General features: G+C 37.2%; 1 protein-coding gene across 2 annotated transcripts; it reads right to left on the reverse strand.

Moving 5' to 3' along the window:
* Window positions 1-433: 433 nt before the first annotated feature.
* Window positions 434-7,459, reverse strand: PIP5K9 (phosphatidyl inositol monophosphate 5 kinase). Of its 2 annotated transcripts, XM_018121936.2 has the most exons (10): window positions 7,218-7,459; window positions 7,045-7,117; window positions 5,149-6,542; window positions 4,463-4,630; window positions 3,550-3,715; window positions 3,153-3,263; window positions 2,730-2,917; window positions 2,263-2,411; window positions 1,447-1,606; window positions 434-1,002 (listed from the first exon to the last, which is right to left on the reverse strand). In XM_018121936.2, the coding sequence occupies exons 3-10, from the start codon at window positions 6,408-6,410 to the stop codon at window positions 729-731; spliced, it is 2,478 nt and encodes an 825-aa protein (XP_017977425.2). In that variant the 5' UTR covers window positions 6,411-6,542; window positions 7,045-7,117; window positions 7,218-7,459; the 3' UTR covers window positions 434-728. The 2 variants fall into 2 exon arrangements, with proteins under 2 accessions (XP_017977425.2, XP_007027476.3); XM_007027414.3 differs by lacking the exon at window positions 7,045-7,117.
* Between the last annotated feature and the right edge of the window lie 20,246 nt (window positions 7,460-27,705).

Raw genomic sequence — 27,705 nt, forward strand, 5'->3', positions numbered from 1 at the left:
TCAAAGTCTGCAAGTTCTGAGTTCAATGGAGGTAATATTCACGTCTAGGGAGCAGCACCGATTGAAGCTAATTTTTAAGCTGAGCTTCGAAAATGAATGAATTAAAGTTAAATGGTTTGGTTTTAAACATGGGAATTACATAGTTTTCTTTTTCATACATTGTTTTTAGACTGAGATCCAAGATCCAGAATCGATTAGCCTGCTACCCAACCGTATTTATACGCAAATTTTGAAATAGAAACTGGGGGTGAGAGATGAAGTTGAAAGTCTAACAGGTAGTTTTATTCATGCTCAAAATGGTTAATTGCTCACACATGCCCTATAGCCAGGAGCAAGTTAGAAAGTTGATAAATGTCCTTAAAAACTACTTTCAATTTCTTTGAAAACTCAACTTGTTTATTGTAATCAACTTAAAACGCATGTATACCAAAAAGAAGAAAAAGAAACTTATTTAAGGTGCAAAGAAGAGAACAGAAACAGAACAGGAACCGGCAACATATGCTCCGATGGTGTCATAAAACAGAAGAAAACAATAGCAGGGAACTATAACTCACTATAATACACGAAGATTAAAATCGGCCCCTACAAGCACATCTTTACAAGTACTTTACATCACTGGACATCACCATCTCCAACAAGTATTTCAGCATTCCCACTCACAGCATTGGGAACATTTGCCATCTTTCGAGAACTCACAAGAGGGGCACAATAGGGACCCAAAGCTCAAGTCAATTCTCAGTGGAATTTGGGGGAAATACCTTCTGAATAAAGTTCAAGAAGCGTTGCGAATAAAATGTGGGGTCCACAGCAGATATGGATACAGAATCAAACTGAAGAGATTTATAGGCATGTTCAATCTTCTTAGTCATGTTATATTCTTGCAAAATGTCGATGATACCAAGATACAGAACAACGTCATATGCTTCATGGAATGTGTTTTCTTCTTTTCCTGGAATCTGCTCAGCCCTTGCTGGCATGTTCACACCTAGCTGGATTTGGAGTCTGTTCAACAAGTGATAAAGAATTAAAAATTATCCCCCCCACCCCCCAAAAAAAAAATTGATTAAAAATCAAAATTCATTCACTGCAAGAGAACTCAATAGATAGCCAATTTATGCATAAATATTTGCATCACTTTCAATCCCTTGTCTCTTAGTTTAGACTTCAGAAAAGATTGCTTTTACAAAAAACAGAGCACAAAAGAACCTTTTCATAGCTATAGCAATAGGCAACAGATTTATTTTTCAGCTTTTCCAACATTTCTAGACGTAACTAACTACATATCTGTACTATCCCAGCTTTGTTCTGTTTCTATGATCCCTCCCAGCAGGGATTATACAAATCAAATACCCAAATCTACCAAGGCAACAATAAAGAAACTTATTCTTGGCCTTCCGACATTGCAAGAATGGAACAACACCATCATGAGGTGATAAGATATCATACCTTGCTGTACCAGGGAGAAGGAGATCTACTTCCTCGTCACCTGCAGCTGATGCTCGCAAACGTCTACCCCGTATATGAGAACCCGCAACAACACTATTGTCATCTGTCCCACGGGGGACCAATACAAGGCCTTGTGGGTAGTTGGAGATTTCATCCTCTTCTGAAATATGAACACCAAGGGATTTTGGAATCAGTCTGCTGTCCTTCAGGATGATGCAAAAGTCGTAGGCATCCAAGAAGTTGGATCAGATAATTTTGATTGCATAGACCAGATTCCACAGGTGTGAACTACCTACCATGCATAACATATATCTGGTTCTATCACTGGCCAATGATACTACGCACCATCTTAAAGTACCCAAAAGCTATTAAGGTCAAAATAGTAAGGAGTTGATTTGGTATCAACCTCATGTCTTATTTGATGTAGTTTGTTGTTTCAAATATGTCCTTAGTAGGGTACTTATCTAACCTCTTTATTCTGGGTTCTATCAGAGGTAAACTGATAGCATACCCATTGTCATGTATGTAAATGATTTTGGGAAAAATTGCGGTCTCATCGGTTTTTTTTTTTTTTTAAATTTGTAGTGTAATAAACTATATCTTCAATAAATTGTAATTCAATTTGTCAGTATGTAATTATTCTCTCTTTGCAGACTCTGCCACTCTTAGTCACCTGATCCCAATAATGCTTAAAAGAATTTTAAATCTTAAAATCCTGTTCAAAAAAATAAACAGAAAAGACAGTATACTATGTCAACCAGATTGAAGAAGCTAGAAAATACTACCAATAGAAGATCAAATTTTCATAATGCCCACCTTCCTCTGCAACACTTCCCAATCCATCTGCTGTGTTGTAGGACATGAGAGACCTCAAATGCTGAGGTGCTCGGTAATGCACACCAAGCAAAAGGCTATAGTCCATAATGCGTTGTGCTTCCAAAAATTTACTGTCAATCTCTATTTGCCTGCATAAAAATATATGTAAGTGTGATAAAATCATGCTCTGAAGGTAAACAAATTATATAGCAATGCTCTTTCAGTACGGTAGAAAAGAAACAATTTTGTATCTTGAAAACTGTCCATTTATGTTCTCAGAACTGGAAGGTAAACCAACTCTTGGACTAATAAAGAAATTATTGCAAAAATATTTTACTAAAAAAGGATTAATAGTAACATTACTCCCATGAAATGAACAATTCACATCACCAAGTGATACACCAAGAATATGTCAACTTCAAAAAGTAGGATAGTATTGACATAAAAGCTACAAATCCATCAGTTACCTTAATAAAGCCTCTTGCCAAGAAGGTTCCAAATAAAAGCAGTAGTTGAGATCCAAATCTTTAAGTGTTGTGTTCTCATCAATTTCAACATTGTCCGCGGAACGCCCTAGGGATGATCCTTTCAAGTCAAATCTTCTATGAATCCTTAACTCAGTGCAGAACATATTTCCCATCACTACAAAGCGAAACTGCAAGAAGGATACAGTTTATGGTTGTTAGCTTCTCATGATCAAAAGGCATTCCGCAATCTTGAAGGAACCTTTCATTACCTACCATGAAATAAGCAATGTAAAACATAGTCCCTAGTCAAAGTACCTAACAATAATTTTATTCAAGTGGATTCAGTGAAACCACCTTATTAAAGTGTATGGATTGAGGTAAAAAGCCCTCTTGCATAGGAAAGAACTGTACTGTGCTTATTACCTTTTGACCACTTGATGGTTTGATTCTGTGAAGACCAAAGAATTTTGTTATGAGTGTGTTCTCATATGACCTCACATGATGATGATAGTTCGGAAGCATTCTTAGAAGAACCTATAAGCAAGAACTCAGTTAATAAAACCTGCAATGACCAGGGAAAAACGAGCGACAGAAGAGGAACTAGAAACAGAGACAGAATGACATTGCCAATACATTGCAGTAAGGTATTGCTTTTTAATAAAGGAGCTTGAAAAGTAAAGAGTTGCATACTGTGACAAATGTCTATTGCAGAATTGACATGCACAGTTACGAGTTAGAGCAATCAGTGAGCATTATAGTATTTACTCGAGCTAGTTCCCAGAAAATATAAATAAACAAGGTAAAAATGGAGATTGCAAACCTTTACTTCGGATTTCCGGAGTGTCTTAATCATGAAACGGTCATCTTGAGACAGAAAAAAGATACTACCACTTTTCCCAGGAGAAGAAAGTTCTCTGAGAGCATCATTTCCGCAAATGGACATCATGTAGTCAGCAGCATCAATTTTGAACATCTCCCTTAAATTTCTGCAGTGAGTTTTGTACATGTCACATGGGAAACAAAAGTAGTACAATATCCACACAAGATAAGTTAAAAAAACAAAATGAAAGAACAAAGTTGCAGGCAATTTTTACTTTCTGAAAATGTATTCATTTAATAGAGAACTTTCTAAAGAATACCAGTGCATCACATAATACCCAAAGATGCAGCTTGTATAGGGTGCCAAAAGAATAAAACTGAAAAAATCATAGATAGATGTAAAGTGGCACTCCTGTAACATAGTATGTTCAGCTTTTAAGTAATGGACTGACACTAGCATATAGGATTTCAAAAGCTCTACATATCTTGCAAATAAGACTATTACTATTTATAAACATCAAAGTGCAGGAAAAACTTAATACTAGTAAATCTCTACAAGAGTCTGCCTCTCCACATAATATGTCTCTCAATTGGCAGGACATACATCTGACCAAAATGTCATTCACCCCAAAATTATCATCAATTTTACGGTCTATCAAAATATATTCTTTTTAAGAATAAAAACAATTAAAATTTAAAACACTTTCTTTTTAAAAGAAATATGCCAGTAGAAAGGTTTGATTTCTAAAAGGACATGTAATCTAAGTTGCAGATAGACCAAACTTTCAAACTGAACCATAGGAGCTCATTAAAATTCTGAAGATCTGAGAAATTCCCAGTGACTACATAAGAAAAAATATAATGAGTGCACACACAAATTCTCCATATTTTAACAAAATGGAGGTATCTCTAACCTGAAAACCATTGGGCAGTAATCTTTCCACTTAAAATCTTCTGATTGATGGGGTGGTGTCAATTGTGACCCTTCTTTAGGAAAGTTCATCCAAAAGCTTGCTCGGGGGCCAAAGTCTGATGCTCTAACTTCTCTTCTCTGTACAGGTGTAATTTTCCCCACAGTGTATCTGGCCACATCTAGCTCATATTCAGCAATAGATTTTCCAAAACAACGTGATTGCAAATTAAGTGAATTCCAGATATTGATTCTCCACCATGATAAATGTAATGTATCTTTCCGTGCATTCTTTATAAAGGATACAGAAATTTTAAATTACTATTAAGAAAAATTTTTATGTAGTAGCTGCAACTGATTCACAAGCACACATAAATAGTTAATCTATTATCCTGAACAGAGAAGGCCATTTAGATTCTTAGTTTATACTCATTCATTGAACCACTTCACACATCTCTTCTAGTTTTTTTATTAACATCTATAAGGACATTAAATTACAACAGCTGTTCAAACTCCAGTCTGAACAAACTATACAACGGGCACCAGAGAGAATAGAATTCATTATCACATGATGATTGCAAAACCAGTAATAAATTTTAGCACAGTAAACAAATGAGAAAATCAAGAGCCATAATTGTCTAATACAAGGAAAAGGGTAACTAAGCATAAAAGTTAAAACAAAGGACCAACCTGATTCCAAGCTGCAAACTGAGCATTAAATCATAACTTCTATGGCCTTTAATGATTGTTTCACCAGGCCTCTTAATATCTTTTGCTAACTTTTTTTGTCTCCGTTTTGCTCTTCTGGATGATGGTGAAAAACTATTATTTAATACAAGCTCACTAATTAAGACTCCTTGCATGTATTCACGTTCTAAGATTGGTGCATTTGTTTCGCTCCCCTTTTCTCCCCCTTCTGTAAAAGAATCAGATAACTCGAATGATGAATCGTGCCCAATCACTTTTTCTATAGATACCTCTAGACTCCAACGTCTTTCCAGGGAAACATTTCTGTTGCGAGACTGCTCAAGATTTAATAAGTTTCCTTCTGAGAGCTTATTGGAATTACGATGGGATACCCGGTTGCCACCAACCTTGATGCTTCCCATGTCTATAGAAGAAGCATGGTGGATATGTGCATGGACCTGCTTTCTCAAATCTGGTAACAATCCTCTTTTTCTGAGAGCATTGAGGTAAACTTCTTGAAGGGCAGGAAGCCGGCTGCTCTTTGGATAAAATGATCCTTTTCCATCTTTCAAACCCCGTGTCCAAGTTCCTACATAGAAACCACCATCACTCCAAGTATACACTCCAAATCCATGCATCATTCCATTTAACCAGCTTCCTTCAAAGGTGTCTCCATTTGTCCAAGTGAGAGTCCCTTTGCCTGACATTTTCCCACCTTTCATATTCCCTAGATAAACATTTCCATTGGCCCAAGTATATTTTCCAGGACCTTCTGTTGTTCCCTGGATCCAAGAGGCTTCAAACACATCTCCATTAGGATAAACTTGATATCCTAAACCATGTTTGAGATTCAACTTCCATCTCCCCTTATAAGTCAATTTGTTAGAGCCAATATATGTCCCTGTACCATGCATATAACCACCTGAGAATTCACCATCATAAACAGTTCCAGTAGGCCATTGTATTTTGCCAGTCCCATGCCTCATCCCACAGCTCCACTCTCCCTCATACACACAGCCACCTTGCCAAACATACTTTCCTCGACCTTCTGGTACATTGCCAAGCAATGACCCAGAATAAGAGTCCCCATTGGGAAGCAAGAGTTCCCCAACTCTAAATCCAGCAGTCTCAGAACTATGGACAGCATCACCATTAGTTAGTATAGAACCGTTTTCTATGTCAGTAATTGCATCAAGAGATTTTGTTCTTTCTGCACAAGAAAGTGCTCCTTCCACGTTTTCAACAGTGGCCACAGGACCAGACATGCATAATGCCCCAAAAGGTTACAGTTTCTTACAAGATAAATTATGTCAACTCCAAGGTTCTCATTCGAGGACAGATTACATCTTACTATAAGATTCTGATGACAACACTTTCGAAACTCTCCTTCCTTTGATCTAAGAATAAAAGAAACAATCAGACTATTCGTTAGTAGCAAAGCAAATTATTCCAAGAGCATAAGAAGACATTATACAACAGGTAAAACGGTGAAAAAAGTTCCTACTTCATGATGAATTCACATTGTAAAATCAAAAGAACTGTAAGCGAGTGCTTAATTGAAGCCTCTAACAGAGTAAAGTAAATTTTATATGGAAATCACACTCTAAAATCATCTACATACAAAAATAACACTTGAAAAAATTAAATTAATTAAATTTTCACAAAAATGAAGCTTTTAAATTCCCGATTCAATAACTACATAAGAAAACAAATAAAAACCAACTCCAAGCACAAAATTTTTAAAACACTACCTCATCCTTTAGCTCACTTTCTTCTCTACTCATTTACAACGACTACAAATCTTTCTAAATTTATTTACCAATGCTACACAAAAATCCATCGCCTAGCAAACAAAAATATAATTAAAGAAAATGAAAGACCAAAACTATTTTAACTTACATCACAAAAACAAAAAAGTTTCAAGAGATCAACAAAATCCACCAGTTTTTCTATCGTACATGAATCAACTCATCTGAAACTCAAACATTGAAGCATCATTACGGTTATACGTATATGTCGCATATTTGTTCGTAGGTACGTACAAAACTGAGGACAGAGAAGGCAGAGAGTACCTTTCAAGAAAAAGGAGAGAATCAACGACGAAAGCAAAAGTTGCAGCAAAGCAAAGAGACAAGAAACGGACTGTAACGAAGAAGTAGAAGTTTCGTTGCTGTTTTTAAAAGCTGACAATCTAAAACGCTCTCTCGCACTCTCTTTCTCTGGCGTTCGCTTTTGAAAATCAATCCTTTCGATGGTGACGATTTCGGTTCGAATCTCCAAGCTACAAACAAGAACCAAAACTCAGTAAGCAAACCGAAATGCAAAATATAAAAATAGAAATAAATTAAAATAAAATAAAATAAAATCAAGCACTGCGAGTGCGACCGTTACTGAAAAGACGACTTTACCCAATTCGCCCTTTGATTTTTGACAGTTAATGGTAATAATTGGCTTCTTAATTATAAGTGTATAATTAATTAAGAGTTCAGACGAGAATTAGTTTAATTTATTTAGAAGGCGATGATAACGTCGCTTGCGGATCGGCTGTAGCTCGCGTGTGAATTGAGTTTTACAGCGGCGAAGGTTTGACTTGGCGTGGGTGCCGCTTGATGGTGACACGGTGGCGGGGCCATGGTGTTTATAGGATTCCGCAAATGAATGTTTACAAATATAAAAATTACTAAAAGTTTATTTTAAAAAATATTTTTATTTAATGCACCAAAAATTAATACATTAATAATAATTATAATAGAATAAGTGGCTCTCTTACATTTACCTTAAATAAAATATTGACAAGTCTATATTGACAAGTCTTAATTCGTAAAGCTACTAATCTTTTTAGGCTGACGTGTGATGAGGGGAGCGTAATTAACCTACTCTGAACTGTATTCTAACTTTTCTCGCATTTTGGGGAAGCTTGGTGGACCTCCGTTTTCTAATGATGGGTTTCCAATGTGGGAAATTAGTTAGTGATGAGACCTTTTTATTACTATTATTTTTCAGTAAGTAAAAAGAATTGTAAAGATTGTTTTGTGGAAGATTAAGACCAAGTCTTTAATTAAACAAAGGTGGATTAAACTTAGTACGTTTTTGATTGGTCAGTGATTTTTTTAATGGGTTTCTAGGGGTACGATTAGCCACTGATTATCAAATCCTTTTTCCTGGTTGTCTTGTTCCGATTTTCAAAACTTAAATTGATGCAAATGAATGCTTAAGAGAAGAATGTGCTATGTGAAACCCAGTCATATTAGATATTCTCTCATAAGGTGTATCCGGTTGAACCTGGTTAGGATTACTACTGAATGATTAATAATGCTGGAGTACAAAGATTTTATAACCTTGTCCATTTAGTTAAACATATTTATTTATTTATTTTATTTACAATAAAATAAAAAAATAAAAAATTAATTAATAATGCCATATATATTTTATGATATTGTTAAATACACCATTAGTCTATACAATAATAATTCTTAATCTTTCCCTTCATATAAATCTAACACTAGATAAGCACACTAACTACATTAAAAAAGAAATTGAAGAGGGGAGGCTGCGGTTGTTGCTAATTATAATTAGAAATGGGAAAAGTACAATTGGCATTGGATTATTAGGTGGAAAGGTTCATGTAATCCAAATTAGGAATGCTGTTTTGGATTCCCTCTCCCACACAATCCAGTGGGAAAAAGGCGCTATGTTAGCTGTCCATAATTAGCTTCTTAAAATTTAGTATTATTATTTTTTTATTTAACTAATAGTTGAATGTTGTTCAACATGTAAGTTGCATTGGAAGATTATTTTTATCATGAGATATATTATAGTGTAAAATTAATAACCAATGACCATAATAGAAAGGGTAGTTGAAGAAAGTTCAACAGATATATTGTTTCGCTGGTCAACATTCATCTTATACTTTAAGGACCAAAACTTGACTTATCATAATTAATTAAATAATTATGTACTTAAAAAATTTAATGACAACTAGGAATAAAGTTTTCTAGTGAATTTGGTACTTGTCTTTTGAGGCAGTGGGTATTTCTGTTGGAAAACAGTAAAAAAAAAAAAAACCCACCATACATAAAATCAAATTGCTTTTTTCACTTTTATTAAAACAAAATCCTCTTCTTCCTTTTCTTTTTTTTTTTTTTCAAATGAAAAGCAAGGAAGAAAAGAGAGCAAAAAGAGTAAGTTGCAAGAAACTTCAATTACAAGCCTAATTTAAAGACATCAAAATGCAACTTTTAAGGAAATATGATTTATAAGTTGCAAGTGGACTAATTTCAATTTTGGTATAAAGAGAGTATTCAAGACTTTTTGTACCTTAAAATTTAATTCAGTTTAAAGGGGAAATGATTAATTGTACAAAAATGTTATCTCAGTAGAGTTGTTTGAAAAGTGTTGTAAAGAAAAGTTAAAACTCAAAAAGATGTAACAAAACGGTTTGATAATCTTTTAATTTATTTTTAATTAATTAAAAAAAATTCAACTTCATTAAACAAAATACAAATTTTAAAACCAGAGAAATAAATAAAATGAAATAATTTTATATAAATGAAAAAGAATAAAATAAATTAAATTAAGTGAAAAAACTGAACCAAATAAAAAAAATGAATCTGGAAACAAGATAATTATTCCCAAAATTTTTATATATTATTAAAAGGTAAAGTAAGAATACAGTGAAATCTTATTAAATATAGAGTCAAACTTTCACTAAAAAACAAGAAGGAAGTGGTGGAAGAAAAAGAAGAAAGAGCAGACATAATGAACATGAAGGTTTAATTTAATTCGTGTTACATATTGTTTGGGATGATATATATATATATCTTTGAGCATATTCTAAAGTAGTGAACAAGAATTAAGTTGTGGGGAAAGAAAAAGGTGGATGCTCGGGACAGATATGATAAAAGGTGAAAGGGCACTCAACTATATGTGTGTCTATGGCTAGTGCACGTGACATTCCTTCTTTTAATTCATCAATGCAATCCATGCAGCACATATATTTCCTGAAGAAAATGTTTGCCCCCATCATAGCATGTCTCATGTCCATTTCAGATTCATCTTTATGCTCTCAGAGACAATGTCTTTTTTGAGTAGAAAATATACTTATCCAGTATGTGCCGACAGGTACCAACTTTCTCACTTTCTGTCATATTTTCTTTTGGTGTGCTTTTTCTGTTCTGGCCTTTATCAAAACTTTGTAATTTCTGCTTATAATTACCTTCTAATTTCAAGAACACTTTCTTTATCTTAAAGTTTTAAAACAAGTATAAAATCTTAAAAGGAGTATGAACTATTCAAAAATATTTAAATAAATTCTTATTCTTTTATTATATTTAATTATATTTTTAATCAAATAAGTTCTTATAATTATAAATTATTTAACTGTTATTAATTAAAATGTCACTTATCGTTCTATATTATGTGATATTAACGTGACATGTTGAAATATTATAATGAATACAAATATGATAAGATGACATGATCATTATATTTTTCACCCTCCACTCAGTATTGTATCAATGTTATGTGAGTATAAAATGAATATTTTTATATAATATTATATATATTTAAATTAAATTTAAATTAATATTATATTATATTTTTTTATTTAAAAGAGGAGAAATTTAAACACGATTCTTTGGACATGAAATATATATTGAGCCTAAGCCAAATATTCAGATGCTACATATTTTAAAATTTTTAACAGGTGACCAACCCTTTTATTTGTCAAGGTTCCTAATTGGCCATTGTATTGACCATCCTTAAAAAAGTTGGAATGGAAATCGACCACATCTTAGCTTTCCAAGGAAGCCTTAGAACTTAGTTGAAGAATTGGTACCTACCAAAGAGATTATGCCTTTTGGATGATGTTTCCTTCAAGTTGAAAAATAATGTGGCAAAAGCACATGGCTTAATTGAGAGACTGTAAAAATTGGGTCGGTAGCCGGTGATTAAGACAGGTGAGACTATATAGAAATAATGCTAATGGGGCCAAAACCTCCTCTCAAATCCAGCATTCCACTGCTATGAATCACCTTATGATTATTATGAATTACTATATGATATTTGATGAAAATAAAAAAGAAAAGAAGTCGGTCAATCAATTACTACCTTAATTAATTAGTGAGCATATCTTGTCATTTTCGAACTATTTTCCAATTACTCCATTTCCAACTTGAGTGACCCTCTTGTTTCACGCCGGCGACCGACCATTTCCATTGTTGACATTAACTGTTCGTTTAATAATTCTCTTTCTTGTCTACCTCTTAATTTGAAATATGTTTTAAATTGCAACTATCAGTATTTATTATTAGTTTTTTCTTTGTGAAATATCTATGCATCTGATACATAGTGGTTGTCTAGCTAGCAATATGAGCTCACCTTGTGAAAATATCGTATCAAATTTCATTGTCACTGCCCTACAAACACAGCCCAAAATTTTCCCTTGGCTGTTTTTTTTTGTTTTTTGAATTATGTACTTTCTTTCTCTATCACTACTAGAAAAATTATGAATTAGGCACAATCCAAAACTATAGCCTGTTATCTATGCCATCATGGGGAATGGTTAATTGACTTAATACTTTTTGGATTCAAGAGTGAGCATTAAAGTAAAATTTTGAGATATGTGAGTTTACTGAGTACTTATATTGTGTTTTATTTTGATTACATATTCAAGATTAATGTCAATCATTATAGTGAAAATAAATGAACTTATCAATTAAATTATTTCACGTGTTGATCTTAGATATATTATTGTTAGTGGAGATATTATATGCTTTTTTCCTTCAAATTATATGATATATATTTTTTATATTCACACAATTAATTAATGCTTTAGACATGACTTCTTTTCGATCTTTCTACTTTCTAGCAGCCTAGATGAAAGAAAAAGGAGCATTTTCTTTGTCCGTTGCTCACGTATAACGTAATCCAACGTCCCATATGGAAGCTTAACTTTGTACATGACGATGGTTTTGTGTCGTAACGTGCGGGTCCAGGAACCCGACCGCCAGACGTGAATGTGAAAACTCACTAAAAAATTAAACCAGGAGTCGCCACCAATCTTTTTTTTTTACTAGGTGCGATTGGCCACCTATTGACTCGATTTTAATCGATGCAAACTTAAATTAATTTTAAGTCCACCGAAAAGAACCTTAAACCGATCTACAATTTTCTGGATCTAGGTTCGGGAGTACGGTTACGCCCGGGAAAGGATTAGCGCCCCTCGGACGCTCGTTCCATGAACGGTACCATTTTTAGATTATCCTATTGGGCTTTAATTTTAATTTCACTAGATTTCCTTAATTATTATTTTTATTTTATCTCCTATTTAACCTAAAATGGAATGCAAATGAGTGGCGAGATGAAATGCATGGCGTGAGATAAAAAAGCCGGACAAATAACCTTTTATCGAGGATATTTTCCGAATCCACCCATCATACTGGTGGGACTCGGGATATTCTCTCACCTAGGGAATTATTCGAGAAACTCGCCTTCGCAAATTCGACGAATAATTCCCGTCTTCGGGGTCATCGTACATTTTCTTTTTAAAATAATATTTTGTGCATAATGGACCTAATTCGGGCAAAAGCCTTTTATTAAAGATGGTTCTTGAGCCCTCCCATCATACTGGTGGGACCCGAGGACATCTTTTCACCTAAGGAACTTTTCGAGAAATACCCGCCTTCGCAGGATCCCCGAAAGATCCCATCATCGGGGCTTAAACTCGAAAATAAAAATATTAATATGCAATGATATGTATGATGCGATATGTATATGCTATGCTAATACAATTATTTATTTTTTATTATCATCAATATTTTTTTATCTTATTATATTTTATTATCATATTTCCTATTCTTATTTCTTATTATTACTATTTTTTATCTTTATCTTTACATTTTTATGTTCTAAGTTCTTATGTTTTCCATTTATACTTAGACAAATTGCTTATAATTCTATATTATTTTAGTAAGCAAAAATTATATATTTTTATTATACTATTTTTTATTTTATATATATTTTTTATATTTTTATTATTTACATTTTTTCATAAGCAGTCTTTTATTCAAACCTAATGCCTAAGATCTTACTTCATATGTATACTATTATTATTTTATTTTTTTTATCTTTATCTTCACATTTTTTATAGTTTATGCCACTTAATACTCAATACTTAATTTTAGATTAGTTATTTTTATTATTTATTTATTTATTTAATGTCATGTATATTATATTTCCGTAAATTAATTATTTATCATATGTTTGAATTGTTATTACTTTATTATTATTTATTACTTATCATTTATTTTTATCAAGTAATTTTATCAAGTAATTTTTTTTGTGTAATCAAGCTCTTTATTTACTAAGGATTTCGGAATCTTGAAATCGAGGCCCTCCCATCATACTGGTGGAGCCTTGATTCGGATCCCGAGCCTAGGGAACATAAACTCGGGATTGCGACTTCTCGCATCTCGATCGATTATCCCATCATCGGCCAATTGTTTTATTAATTATATATATGTATATATTTTTTTAAAAGGGTTAACTTTCTAATATTGATTCTCATACCTATTTTATTATTTTAATGCTTAATCTAATAATTTTTAATTTAATCTTTTAGCCTACCATTTGTTTCATTCGTTTATATTATTATTTTATTATCATTGTTTTTGTTATTTACCTATTTTTTTATATATTTTCTATTTTAATGATTTTGATTTTTTTTTACTTATTATTATTATTTTTAATTTATATTACCATGTTATTATACTATGTCCCCATTATTTTACTAACAAAAGACTACATTAAGAAAATCATCATAACTATCACAAACAAAAGCCCAAGATTTAAAACTTACCCAAGATTCAAGCCCAACTTAGCCCAGTATGCATCAGTCTGGCAGAAAGCCCGTGAGCGTACCCCAAGTATTCAGCCTTCCTGAGCCAAAACGCAGTCGTTTTGAATGCCCTTGAGCTGCCCAATCGTATTCCCCAAAACGACACCGTTTAACTTTAAACTCTAACTATAAAACCCCTTTTTTCTTTCTTTTCTTCCCATTTCTTCCCTTCACTTTCTCTCTCTACCCACAAACTCTCTAACTTCTCTCTACACTCTTCCTCCGCTGGATTTCTCCCCCTCCCGCCGGCGAACTCCCCTTGGCCGCCGATCTGTCAGAGGACCCACGTCGACGGACTCCTCCCGCCGGCGCGAACCCCTCTAGCGTCGATCGGGTGCTGCTACTCCCTTCCCTGTGTTGGATACGGTGGAACGACGGTCGGGCTTCCTTGACCGCCGATCTGTTGGAGGACCCACGCCGACGAACACTTCCTGCCGGCGTAAACCCCCTTGGCACCGATGCTCCTGCTTCTCACGCCGGCGAACCTCCCTTGGCCGCCGATCTGTCGGAAGACCCACGTCGATGGACTCCTCCTGCCGGCGCAAACCCCCTTGGCGTCGATCGGGTGCTGCTGCCCTCTTTCCTGTACCGTGTACGGTGGAGCGTCGGTCGGGCTTCCTTGACCGCCGATCGCCGGTCGACTTTTGGCCAGCCTCTCAACTACCGTCGGTCGGCCTCTCAACTACCGTCGGTCGGCATCTCCCCATTGCACATTTTCGTATTTTTTGAAAAGAAAAAAGAAATTTCTTGGGTTGTTCTGGCTGCTAGGCAAACTTAGGGTGTCTTTTTTTTATTGTGGTTGCTCTCCATTGCTTAGAAAGCTGGTAGTTTTTTTGTTGCAGGTTCTCCCTCTCTCCGGATGCTACAGTGCCCCCTCTCCTTTATACCCGATTCTCGGGTTCTGGAGGGGGCACGCCCCATTGCCTTGTCCCTGGGCACCCAGGGGCAAGTTCCACTATCCTGCCAGACGCGAAAAATTCGCGTCTGGCAGGTGAGAGAGGTGCCTGGCAGGGTGCGTCCGCACCCTGCCAGTCGTACCTCTCTCCCCCTTTTTTTTATTTTTCATTTTTTATATATATATATATATATTTTTTATATATTTTTAATTTAGTGTCTACAGCTGCCCCTCTTTGAGCTTTTCGAAAATTCGAAATAGTGCAAAGACGTAGACACTGTATTTGACTAAACTCTTTAATTCTCTTACCAAATTTTTATTATATATATATATATATATATAGTTTAAATAAATTCCTCAAAACTGAGGCCACAAGACTTTTAAAATGAACTCCTCAAAAATGAGGCAACGAGACTTTAAAAACGAACTCCTCAAAAATGAGGCAACGAGACTTTAAAAATGAACTCCTCAAAACTGAGACACTAAAACTTCAAAATGAACTCCTCAAAACTGAGGCAACGAGATTTTAAAAATAAACTCCTCAAAACTGAGGCACTAAAACTTCAAAATGAACTCCTCAAAACTGAGGCAACGAAACCTTTTTCCTTTTTTGAAATGGTGAAAAATAATCAATTCCTCATCTGAAATTCATATAATTTTAAAGATGAATTTCCCTCTTTTTCAATTACTTTAAAATTTTGAACATGTCAATTCATCTTCATCAGTTTCCCTTTTTTTAGTGTTTTTAGAGCCTTTTCTTTGATCAATGGGGGATAAATCGATCACATTTCTGATCTCTCGTCTTCCTCAATTCATTGCTCATAACTGTTTTCTTCTTCTATCATATGCATGTTCCAATCACACTTTACATTTTAACTGTGCTCCATTCTATTGCTAATTCCATTCCTTTCTTTCCCTTCTTAGACTCCATTTCATTCACTGTCAATTATGATCCTTTTTTCAACATATTGCAAACATTTCTTACTTTATCATGCTCTTTATTAAGTATCATTCTAATTTTATGGCAAATGCAATGCAATGTACTCATATCTCCTCTTTTTGGCAGAATGGAAATGAGGGCATTGTTGGGAGTGAAAGGCTATTTTTCATTAGAAAAAAGTGAAGTTTCTACAATCAAGTATAATGACAAGGAACAAGGGAAAATTGATTAATACAAACGGGATACAGTCCTTTCTTAATGACTGTTTCGATAGATATTAACAGTAGTCTCAAAATTTCATCCCGATATAGGCACATTTGTCAGCTCCCTTGTCTTTTGCATGAACATCTCGGATCATGATCTTCACCCTTTCTGTGTTAAGCTTTTGTAGTATTTGGACCTTTTTCGTGTCTAGACCGCCCTTTCGGGTTTTCGCCCAAAACACATCTCCCAAATTCAAGCTGCCTTTTCAGGTTTTCAACTTGAAAATTTTCTTCTTTTTTCTTTTTTCCTCTTTTTTTTTTTTATGCAAAATATTTCTTGACAGCATCGGCATTCACCGGGTTGGAAAACTCCCTTCCATCCATCTCTGTCAAAATTAGTGCTCCTCCTGAAAAAGCTTTCTTTACCACGAATGGTCCTTCCCAATTCGGTGTCCATTTCCCGCGAGGATCATGCTGGTTCGGGAGAATTCTTTTCAATACTAATTCTCCTTCTCGGAACTGTCGAGAGTGTGCCTTCTTGTTATATGCCCTCATCATTCTCTTTTGATATAACTGCCCATGGCAAAGTGCTGTCAACCTTTTTTCTTCTATGAGATTCAATTGCTCATAACGAGCATTAACCCATTCGGCTTCTTCCAACTGTACTTCTTTAAGGACCCGAAGGGAAGGAATTTCCACTTCAATTGGCAAAACTGCTTCCATCCCATACACTAAAGAGAACGGTGTAGCTCCCGTGGAAGTTCGGACTGTTGTGCGATAAGCATGCAAAGCAAAAGGTAACTTCTCATGCCAATCTTTGTATATATCTGTCATCTTTTCAATTATCCTTTTGATGTTCTTGTTGGCTGCTTCCACTGCTTCATTCATCTTTGGGCGATAAGGTGTTGAATTGTGATGTTTGATCTTGAACTTGGCACAAACCTCTTTCATCATCGAGCCATTGAGGTTACTAGCGTTATCCGTGATGATCCTTTCCGGGAGACCATAGCGACATATTATTTCCTTTTGGATGAACTTACATACCACTTTCTGGGTCACATTGGCATAAGATGCTGCTTCTACCCACTTAGTGAAGTAGTCAATTGCCACCAGAATAAATCGATGCCCATTTGATGCCTTCGGGGTTATCAACCCAATCACATCCATGCCCCACATTGAGAATGGCCATGGTGATGCCAATACATGCAGTGAATTAGCAGGGGTGTGGATTCTGTCCGCATATATCTGACACTTGTGACACTTTCGAGCGAAGTCTATACAATCCTTTTCCAACGTGAGCCAGTAATACCCTGCCCTCATGACCTGTCTCGCCAACTTATGTCCACTTGCATGTGCTCCACAAACTCCTTCGTGAACTTCTTCGACTATTCTCCGAGCTTCGGTTGAATTCACGTATCTCAAAAGCGTTTGATCCCTACTTCTCTTGTATAAGATGTTCCCATCCAAGAAGAAATTCATTGCCAACCTTCTAATGGTTTTCTTATCATTTTCTGAGCTTTGATCCTGGTACTGCTGAAATTTGAGATAATGCACAATATCATGGTACCACGGTTTCCCGTCTATTTCTTTTTCTACACTAGAGCAGTGCACGGGACACTCTCGAAGATTAATCATGATGGGTTGGATCTCGACATTGGTACCAACTTTGAACATTGCCGCCAGCGTGGCTAATGCATCGGCCATTTGGTTCTCCTCTCGGGGCAAATGATTGAAGCAAATTTCATCAAAATTTTCAATCAGCTTTGATACATACTTGTGATACCGAACTAACTTTGAGTCACGTGTTTCCCATTCTCCTCGCAACTGATAAATAACCAAAGCAGAGTCCCCATACACTTCCAAAATGTGAATTTTTCTCTCGATTGCTGCTTGAATGCCCATGACACAAGCTTCATATTCAGCTACATTATTGGTGCAATAGAAGTTGAGTTTAGCTATAACGGGATAATGATCTCCTTCTGGTGATACTAACACGACCCCTATGCCATGCCCCAAGGCATTCGAAGCTCCGTCGAAAAACATCTTCCAATTCTCTTTCTCTGATTCCTCCCCACTTGTTTGACATATTGACATCAAGTCCTCATCTGGAAACTCAAATCTATTGGTTCATAATCCTCTTCCACCCTTTCTGCAAGAAAATCTACGATTGCACTTCCTTTGATAGCTTTCTGGGACACATATACAATATCATATTCAGACAATAACACTTGCCATCTTGCCACTCTACCTGATAAGGAAGGTTTCTCGAAGATGTATTTAATTGGGTCCAACTTTGCAATGAGCCAAGTGGTATGATATAGCATGTACTGCCTGAGTCGATGCGCTGTCCATGCTAAAGCACAACACATCTTTTCCAACGAGGAATACTTGGACTCGTATTCAGTGAACTTCTTGCTCAAGTAGTAAACTGCCCTTTCTTTCTTACCAGTTTCATCATGTTGCCCTAACACACATCCCGTGGATCCTTCATTTACCGTTAAGTATAAGAGGAGGGGTCTCCCGACCACAGGTGGTGCCAATACTGGCGGACTCAACAAATATTCTTTAACTTTGTTAAAAGCAACTTGGCACTCCTCATTCCACGCCCCCGGATTGTGTTTGCGAAGGAGTTTGAAGATCGGGTCACATTTGAGTGTGAGTTGTGATATGAACCGGACTATATAATTTAATCTCCCCAAAAATCCTCTAACTTCTTTTTGCGTCTTGGGAGGGGGCAAATCACGGATTGCTTGAACCTTATCTGGGTCAACTTTTATTCCTCTTTCACTGACGATGAAACCCAGTAGCTTTCCTGAAGTGACTCCAAAAGTGCACTTTGCCGGATTTAATCTGAGCTGGAATTTCCGTAACCTCTTAAATAATCTTTCAAGATTAGTCGCATGGTCCTCTGTTTTGCGAGCTTTTACAATCATATCATCCACATACACCTCAACCTCTTTGTGCATCATATCATGGAAGAGAGTCACCATAGCTCGCTGATAAGTTGCCCCGGCATTCTTCAAACCAAATGGCATTACCTTATAACAAAAGGTCCCCCACATAGTTATGAAGGTAGTTTTCTCTCTATCCTCTGGTGCCATCTTAATTTGGTTATACCCTGAAAAGCCATCCATAAAGGAAAACATGGAGTGGCGGGCAGTATTGTCAACAAGGGTGTCAATGTGGGGAAGAGGAAAATTATCTTTTGGGCTAGCTCTATTCAAGTCTCGATAATCCACACACATTCTCACCTTCCCGTCTTTCTTAGGAACTGGGACAATATTTGCAACCCATTCAGGGTACTTAGCTACTTCCAAGAATCCTGCATCGAACTGCTTTTTCACTTCTTCTTTAATTTTCAACAACATTTCAGGTTTCATTCTTCTCAACTTTTGCTTAATCGGTTTGCATTCAGGTTTCAAAGGCAGTTTATGGGCTACAATGTCTGTGTTGAGTCCTGGCATATCTTGATAAGACCATGCAAACACATCTACATATTCATGAAGTAGCTTTATTAGTTTTTCTTTTTCCATTGACACCAACGTCACACCAATTCTAACTTCTTTCTTATTTTCTTCATCTCCCAAATTAATTGTTTCAAGTGTCTCTTGATGTGGGACAATTTGTCTCCCATCCTGTTCTACTAGTCTTAACAAGTCCGGAGTTAAATCATAATCCTCCACGTTTTCTGTATTGTCAAGTTCACTGACACTTGTACCTTTTTCAAAATCAACTTCAAAACCACTGTCATTATCATCTTTGCATTCATTATTTGGAATCCTGGAAGGTAAAGGGAATTGAAATATGTAGAGCTATTATATAGGTAAATAGTTAAAATAAAGGGATCAAATGACACTAATGGTAATGATTAATTATGAGAAGAGATATGAGAAATGCACTACGCATGTCAATTTATTAAAATGATAAATGATAAAAAGCCCGATACATAAAATTCCAATGCTTTTGGGCATAAGCATGGATGTTTAGTTTGCATTACTTTGAAATTGAATCATAAGTGACTGGTAAACTCATGGTAGTCCAGTTGCTCAGCTTTAGATTCGGTGGCCCGAGGTATGTAGTAGGAATCTCATCCACATTTCCTGGCTGTTCTTCACCTTCCTCCGTTGCACATATTGATAAATCAGAAAAGGTCCCTCCTAAAGCTGACACTGATTCTCGGTTCCCAATGGTGAGTGATTCAGGAAAGATGCAACCTCCAGATCGGAATGTCTTGTAAAGGTGAGGATATGTCATTCCTCGAACTTCCAACTCATGCCCCTTAAAGCGAGCCAGCCTTTTCTTTCTTCTTTCGGCTATCATTTCTTCTCTTTCCTTCTTAGTTGGCTTGTACCCCAGGCCAAACCTTTCTTCATTTTTGGTAGTACGTATGGGACTTCTAATGCCTTGTAGTTCTTTTCCCAATCCTGCCCCTGCTCGATATCCTTTTCCTAATATCTGACTGACAACCATCTTGGTGGTTTTGGAAAGCCTCGGAATAGGCGGTGTGGTTCCTTCTCCCACATACGTGGTGTTAACGAACTCGAAGGATCGAAAGGAACATTCAGGCACTTCTTCCGCCGCTTCCACGTAAGGCGTATCTGCTGGCTTGCTTATGAGTAAGTCCTCTTCCCCGTTAACACAGACAATCTTCCCTTCCACGATGAACTTGACCTTCTGATGAAGAGATGAAGGTATGGCCCCAGCCATGTGTATCCAAGGTCTTCCCAACAAATAATTGTATGAAGGAGCAATATCCATAACCTGGAATTCAATGGTAAATGTACATGGGCCAATTTCTACCGGTATCTCAATGTCCCCTACTACTTCTCTCCTTGTTCCATCGAAAGCTCTTACGATCATCTGACTCTTTCGCATGTAGGACATGTTGATGGGTAAACGGGCCAAGGTCCTCATGGGCATCACATTTAAGGACGATCCGTTGTCAAGCAGTACCTTTGCGACGGTACAACCTTTACACTTGGTGGTGATGTGCAAGGCTTTGTAATTTCCTCTACCTCCAAAAGGGATTTCTTCATCGCTAAAGGATATTATGTTACCCACCGAAATGTTCCCAACAATGTAGTCCAAATTTTCAACTGAGATATCATGATCCACATATGCTTGGTTCAGAATCTTCATCAGAGAGTTCCTATGTGGTTATGAGCTGAGGAGCAAAGATAGTAGTGAAATACGAGCGGGCATCCGGTTCAATTGCTCAACTACATTGTACTCATTATGTTTGATGAATTTGAGGAACTCGGCAGCTTCTTTTTCTGTCACCGATCTTTTTGAGCCATCTATCGATTCCGGAGGTTGTACCTCTTCTCCTCTAGGACTTTGCTCTTTTTCCTTTCCCTTCTCATTCTTGAGATTCTCGAATGCTTCCGGTGAATAGCAGCGTCCGCTGCGGATAATCCCTCCAACACCAGTTATATTGGCAGCATCATCTTGAGATTCAGCTATCCATTTCTTCGCTTTCGAAACTTGTACATTGCAGTTGTAGTTCCATGGGACAGCTTTGTTGTCTTTGTAGGGGAAGGGTTTAGGGACTTCGATGATCATCTTGGCACAGTTTTTGTCCTCCACAAACTCTCCTTTTGGTTCGTAGAAAATGGTCAAAGGTTTTATCTTCATGGGGTGAGTGGACTCCTTGGATATCATGTTTACTGCTGACTCTGAAGCTTCCGTATAAAACTCGATCTTTGATTCGTCCATCATTCTTTGCACTTCCTTCCGGAAAGAACTACAATCCTGGATTGAATGTCCCACACATCCTTTGTGATACAAGCAACATAATCTTTGAATATCTAGCGAGTCCTTCACATTAGGACATTCAGGCCACACCTCGAGCATATCGGCTTTTACCAAGGCTTCAAATACTTTCTCCATGGAGGTTTCCACTTCCCGAATGTTCCTTTTGACATAGACCTCCCTTTCGATCGCATTTACCCCTGCCCCAGCATGATTTGGCAGTCTGTTCTGTCTTTTTTTCAAAGTTCAGGATTCCTGCCTTGGATCAACCCTTGCACCTTATGCTTGAATGCCGTGCAATTCTCAATCGAGTGACCTTCGATTCCATAATGATAATCACAATGGGCGGAAGTGTCATACCATCTCGGGAACGGAAGTTTTAATGGCTCTATGTATAAGGGTGCTACTAGATGGTTTGCAACTAACTGAGTGAAGAGTTCAGCATAAGGGATTGGGATTGGGTCAAACTGCACTTTCTCTTACTTGTTTCGCCATCCTCTTGATTCACCGGTAGTATGGTTGTTTGAAGGTGTTGTTTGTTGTGTGGTTGAAGCTGTAACAGGTGTGGAAGCAGGTGGGTAAGGTGTCCGTTGGATGGGATTATATGGGTACGGGTTAGGGAAGGCATTTGGCATAGGTGGGTATGGGTATGGGCTTTGTGAAGTGTTGTGCACAGCTGGGTAATAGGGGTATGGTAGGTATGGCTGGTAAGGGTTGTATGTTCCTCCTTGGTGTTGTCCTGAAGTAATGGCTTGGGCTTCTCCTTCTTTCCTCTTGAAAGTTCCCCCTTTCCTTGTGTTTGCCATATCACCTCCTTCTATCTTCCCTTACTTAATGGCAGTTTCTATCATTTCTCCCGAAATCACCATATCAGCAAAGTTCTTTGTGGCACTACCAACCAATCATTCATAGTAAGGGGCTCGCAAGGTGTTAACAAACATTACAGTGGTTTCTTTCTCAGTCAATGGTGGCTGAACTTGAGAGGCCACATTCCTCCATCTTTGAGCGTATTCTTTGAAGCTTTCAGTGGTTTTCTTCTCCATGTTTTGTAAAGAAAGGCGATCCGGAGCCATATCTGTAACGTGCTTATACTGAGCTACAAACGCCCAAGCAAGGTCTTTCCATGTGTGGATTCGATTGCGGTCCAGTTGGACGTACCATTTTGCTGCAGCACCAGTAAGGCTATCTTGGAAGCAATGTATCAAGAGTTTGTCATCATGAGCATATGCGGCCATCCTTCTACAATACATGGTGATATGTGTGACCGGGCACTTGGTTCCATCATACTTCTCAAAGTCTGGAACTTTGAACTTTGGGGGTATAACCACATCTGGAACCAGACAAAGCTCAATTGCATCCATAGAACAATACATTCCCATTCCTTCTACCATGCGCAGTCTTTCCTCAAAAAGGTCAAATTTTTGATGAGTATCGAGATTATCTTTCGATTCAACGGATCCACATTTGAGCTTCTCTTGTTCCTTTGGATCATCCAGATCAGGTACAGAGATGGGATCTAAAGGACTTGCCCCTCCAATTGGCCTTTGTTGAGCATAAGTCGGTGGTGGTCCTATTGGCATCCCAAAAAATGGATATTGACCCACGGATGGCATGGGAATAGAAGCATTCCTTGCAGGTGGAGGTGTAAATCCTGGTGGATACACGGGGTCTGTATTGGTTTCTGTCTGTTGAACGTCTTCTGGTGTACTAGAACTCCCTGCCGCTTTCTTTCCTTTATCTGTAGATATTAACTCCAAAATTTTTGATAACTGACCCATGATTTCTTCTTGCTTCTTCTCAATCTTATCCATCCTCTCTGAATGCTCGTCCCCCATGATCTTAGAACGGGCTCTTGTGTTGTATCTGTGAAGAATTTGTTTTTCTGGAATTTTGTTCTATTAGTTCAAGGAATAAGTTAGAATTTTATATTGAGTGCATTATTATTTATTATTTTTATCTGAATCATGCATTATGATGCAAATGAAATGTATTTGAATAGGAAAAATATTGGCCATCCAACATTTACCATAAGAAAATCCGCATCCATAAAACTTAAATATCCAATTACATCATTGTCTGAAACCATCCATAACTATCAAAAAGAAAAACCGACTTTGTCATATTGATCCCTAACCATCTTGAGATGACTGATCAACCGCTCACTCAATTCATCTTTGGGAAGGATCTCTCGCCTGAGTTCTTCGGTCTTGTCTGCCATTACTCGAGCTCTAAATGCCACTTCTCTCATCTGTCTCAGTATCCATTGCATCTCAGCTTCTTTCCTTTGAAGGCTTTGTGTGCATGAATTGTTTCTTTCCCTCATTTGGAAATATTCTTGCCTTATTGCTTCATACTGTGCCTTATAGCCTTCCATGACAGTTTCCAACATGTCGCAGTCATTTTTCAACTCTTGGATGGTTTGTCCTTGTCTTCGTACCTCGTGCTGCAAAACATTGTTGGCACTTTGGAGTTCTTGTATTCTGGTCAACAGAGAAGAATTTGCCACGCTCACTTCCTCAAACTTGCTTTGCCACTCATCCCGCTCTTTCAAAGCCACCCGTACCTTTCTTAAAGTCTCTTTCTTTACTTCTTCTAGCTCATCCTCATGTCTTCGCTTCATATTCATCATCTCCTTTTCAAGTCTTTTCCTCGTTAACTCACTCTCCAACAGGACGTCTTGAGGTTCTGGGTTTACGGGATGTTTGGATGGATTCTTCGGGGGATGTATGACATTTTTCACCCTTTGGTCATGCCAAGTATGATATCCTGTGGTGACTTCATCAGTAACCCTTCCCTGATCTACTCGGCAAGTTTTCTTCCAGTCCTGAGCAATTTCCTCAATTCTCTTTAGCGTCTCTGGCTCTCCATATGTAAACTCTAACTGGTCGAGCTGGTGAGTCATGGGCACGAACTGCTCAGATCTGAACTGTCTCCGTACCATTATTGGGGCATAGCTGATGGCTCCCCAAGGTCCCATCAGTGGTACCCATGGCTTATCCCCACATTTATACATTACTTGCATTCGTGGCATCCATAGAGCTCTCCAAGTCACTTCAATGCTCATTAACCTCTGGAGCCTTGCGACCCACTCTTCTTTCCTTTTATAGTCGGGCCATTCACTTTCGCAGAACTCAAGGATAGGACAACTCGCAGACAGATAAAGCTTTCGAAATTTGCTCTCTTTGCATTCGAAGTGGCTTTTGATCCATATGGTTAGGAGTTGAGCACATCCAATGAATCGTCCCTCACCTTTGCGTCGACAGAAATTCAAGGATATGAAGGTTTCAGCTAAGATGGATGAGGCCGGGTTGATGCTCCTTGTCACCTGATCAAAGAAGTCTATGACTGACACCTCCACATGACCTAGAACCTTCGGGAAGACCACTAAGCCGTAAATTGCCATCGCAAAAGCCAAGAGACCTTGTTCATCCTCCATGTGTTTTTTAATATATCCGTTCAAGAAACTCCACGGAAGGCATTCTGTGTCTCATTTCTTTTTCAAATGCTGATCCACTTCTACCGTAGTCATTCCTAACAACTTGGCCAACTTTCGTCGGTGTCCCGTCTTCTGGGCCCTCCAATAGATCTTGTCAGGCTACATATGGTCTATCCGGAGCAGAGAGGAGTACTCTTCTATGGTAGGGGTCATGTCCACCTTGTTAAAGACAAAGCAACGATATGAGGGATCCCAAAACTGGACAATGGCTCGGAGCATCTGGTCATCGACTGGTACATATAGGAGCCATGCAATGTGTCCATACTTGTTCTGAAAATTATCTCGGTGAGCACGTCTCCATTGTTCCCAAATTCCTATCATCTCTGTAAAGTCATTCTGCTGAAGATCCAAGTGAACTCTCTCGGGTAAAATTGAGATATGTCCTTGGGTCAAACAGTCTCCTTTTTCCTATTGAATCTGCCTTATCTGTAACTCTATCTCATAGTCATTTCTGTATATGTTGAGCGGGCCTGCTGATGACGATGCCATGGATATAACTGGGATCTCTTAGGTTGAATGTTGTGTAGCCAATATTCCTCCTATATGCAATTACGATGTATGCAAATGAACATGTAACATGCGCATGACAAGCAAAATAAACTTAAGTTAGTATGGTAAAAAGAAATAATGGAATGTTAAAAATAATGAGAGAATAACAAGCAATATCATGGGTATTATTGTCTACTCTATGATACTTTATTATCTCGGGGCATAATTTAAAATAGAGGGAGTGAAAGAAATTCCTTCATGTGTACCTATTTATAAGGTATATTCTCACGGGTATGGCCCTTTCTAAGGTTAAGCTGCTCTCGGTACTCTATATGCTGAGCGGGGTTTATAAACAGAGCTAAGGTTCCCAAATCGTTCCTCACTGTCGTCCACACGGACTAGTAAGGCACCCCGGTCCTCACCCATTACAGGCTTCAAACGGACTAGGTTCGATTTGAGTGGGAGTCTTCACTAGCCCGTGCGGAGGTTATCACCTCACGAGAGCGTAGCTACTAAACTCCCTCTTAAAAAGGACATAACCCGGGTGGAGGGTTTATGCATGAATGTAAAATGTGCTGTGTGTGTGAAGGAAATCATTAATTCAAAGTAACAATCTCACATCCCTCTACCTTAAATCCCCACAAGTATTAGAAGCAATAAAGTAATAAATGCGAAATAAACTAATGTACCAAACAAAGTATGCAGTACAAATCATTAATATTAAGAAAACAGTGAATTATTTAAAGCCTTGGATAACCGATTATTATTTTTTATGGCTCGACTCTCTAGGTCCCCAGTGGAGTCGTCAGCTGTCGTAACGTGCGGGTCCGGGAACCCGATCGCCAGACGTGAATGTGAAAACTCACTAAAAAATTAAACCAGGAGTCGCCACCAATCTTTTTTTTTTACTAGGTGCGATTGGCCACCTATTGACTCGATTTTAATCGATGCAAACTTAAATTAATTTTAAGTCCACCGAAAAGAACCTTAAACCGGTCTACAATTTTCTGGATCTAGGTTCGGGAGTACGATTACGCCCGGGGAAGGATTAGCGCCCCTCGGACGCCCGTTCCATGAACGGTACCATTTTTAGATTATCCTATTGGGCTTTAATTTTAATTTCACTAGATTTTCTTAATTATTATTTTTATTTTATCTCCTATTTAACCTAAAATGGAATGCAAATGAGTGGCGAGATGAAATGCATGGCGTGAGATAAAAATGCCGGACAAATAACCTTTTATCGAGGATATTTTCCGAATCCGCCCATCATACTGGTGGGACTCGGGATATTCTCTCACCTAGGGAATTATTCGAGAAACTCGCCTTCGCAAATTCGACGAATAATTCCCGTCTTCGGGGTCATCGTACATTTTCTTTTTAAAATAATATTTTGTGCATAATGGACCTAATTCGGGCAAAAGCCTTTTATTAAAGATGGTTCTTGAGCCCTCCCATCATACTGGTGGGACCCGAGGATATCTTTTCACCTAAGAAACTTTTCGAGAAATACCCGCCTTCGCAGGATCCCCGAAAGATCCCATCATCGGGGCTTAAACTCGAAAACAAAAATATTAATATGCAATGATATGTATGATGCGATATGTATATGCTATGCTAATACAATTATTTATTTTTTATTATCATCAATATTTTTTTATCTTATTATATTTTATTATCATATTTCCTATTCTTATTTCTTATTATTACTATTTTTTTATCTTTATCTTTACATTTTTATGTTCTAAGTTCTTATATTTTCCATTTATACTTAGACAAATTGCTTATAATTCTATATTATTTTAGTAAGCAAAAATTATATATTTTTATTATACTATTTTTTATTTTATATATATTTTTTATATTTTTATTATTTACATTTTTTCATAA

The sequence above is a fragment of the Theobroma cacao genome, chromosome 5 (genome assembly GCF_053813885.1).
Source record: "Theobroma cacao isolate CCN51 chromosome 5, ASM5381388v1, whole genome shotgun sequence".
Classification (NCBI taxonomy): domain Eukaryota; kingdom Viridiplantae; phylum Streptophyta; class Magnoliopsida; order Malvales; family Malvaceae; genus Theobroma; species Theobroma cacao.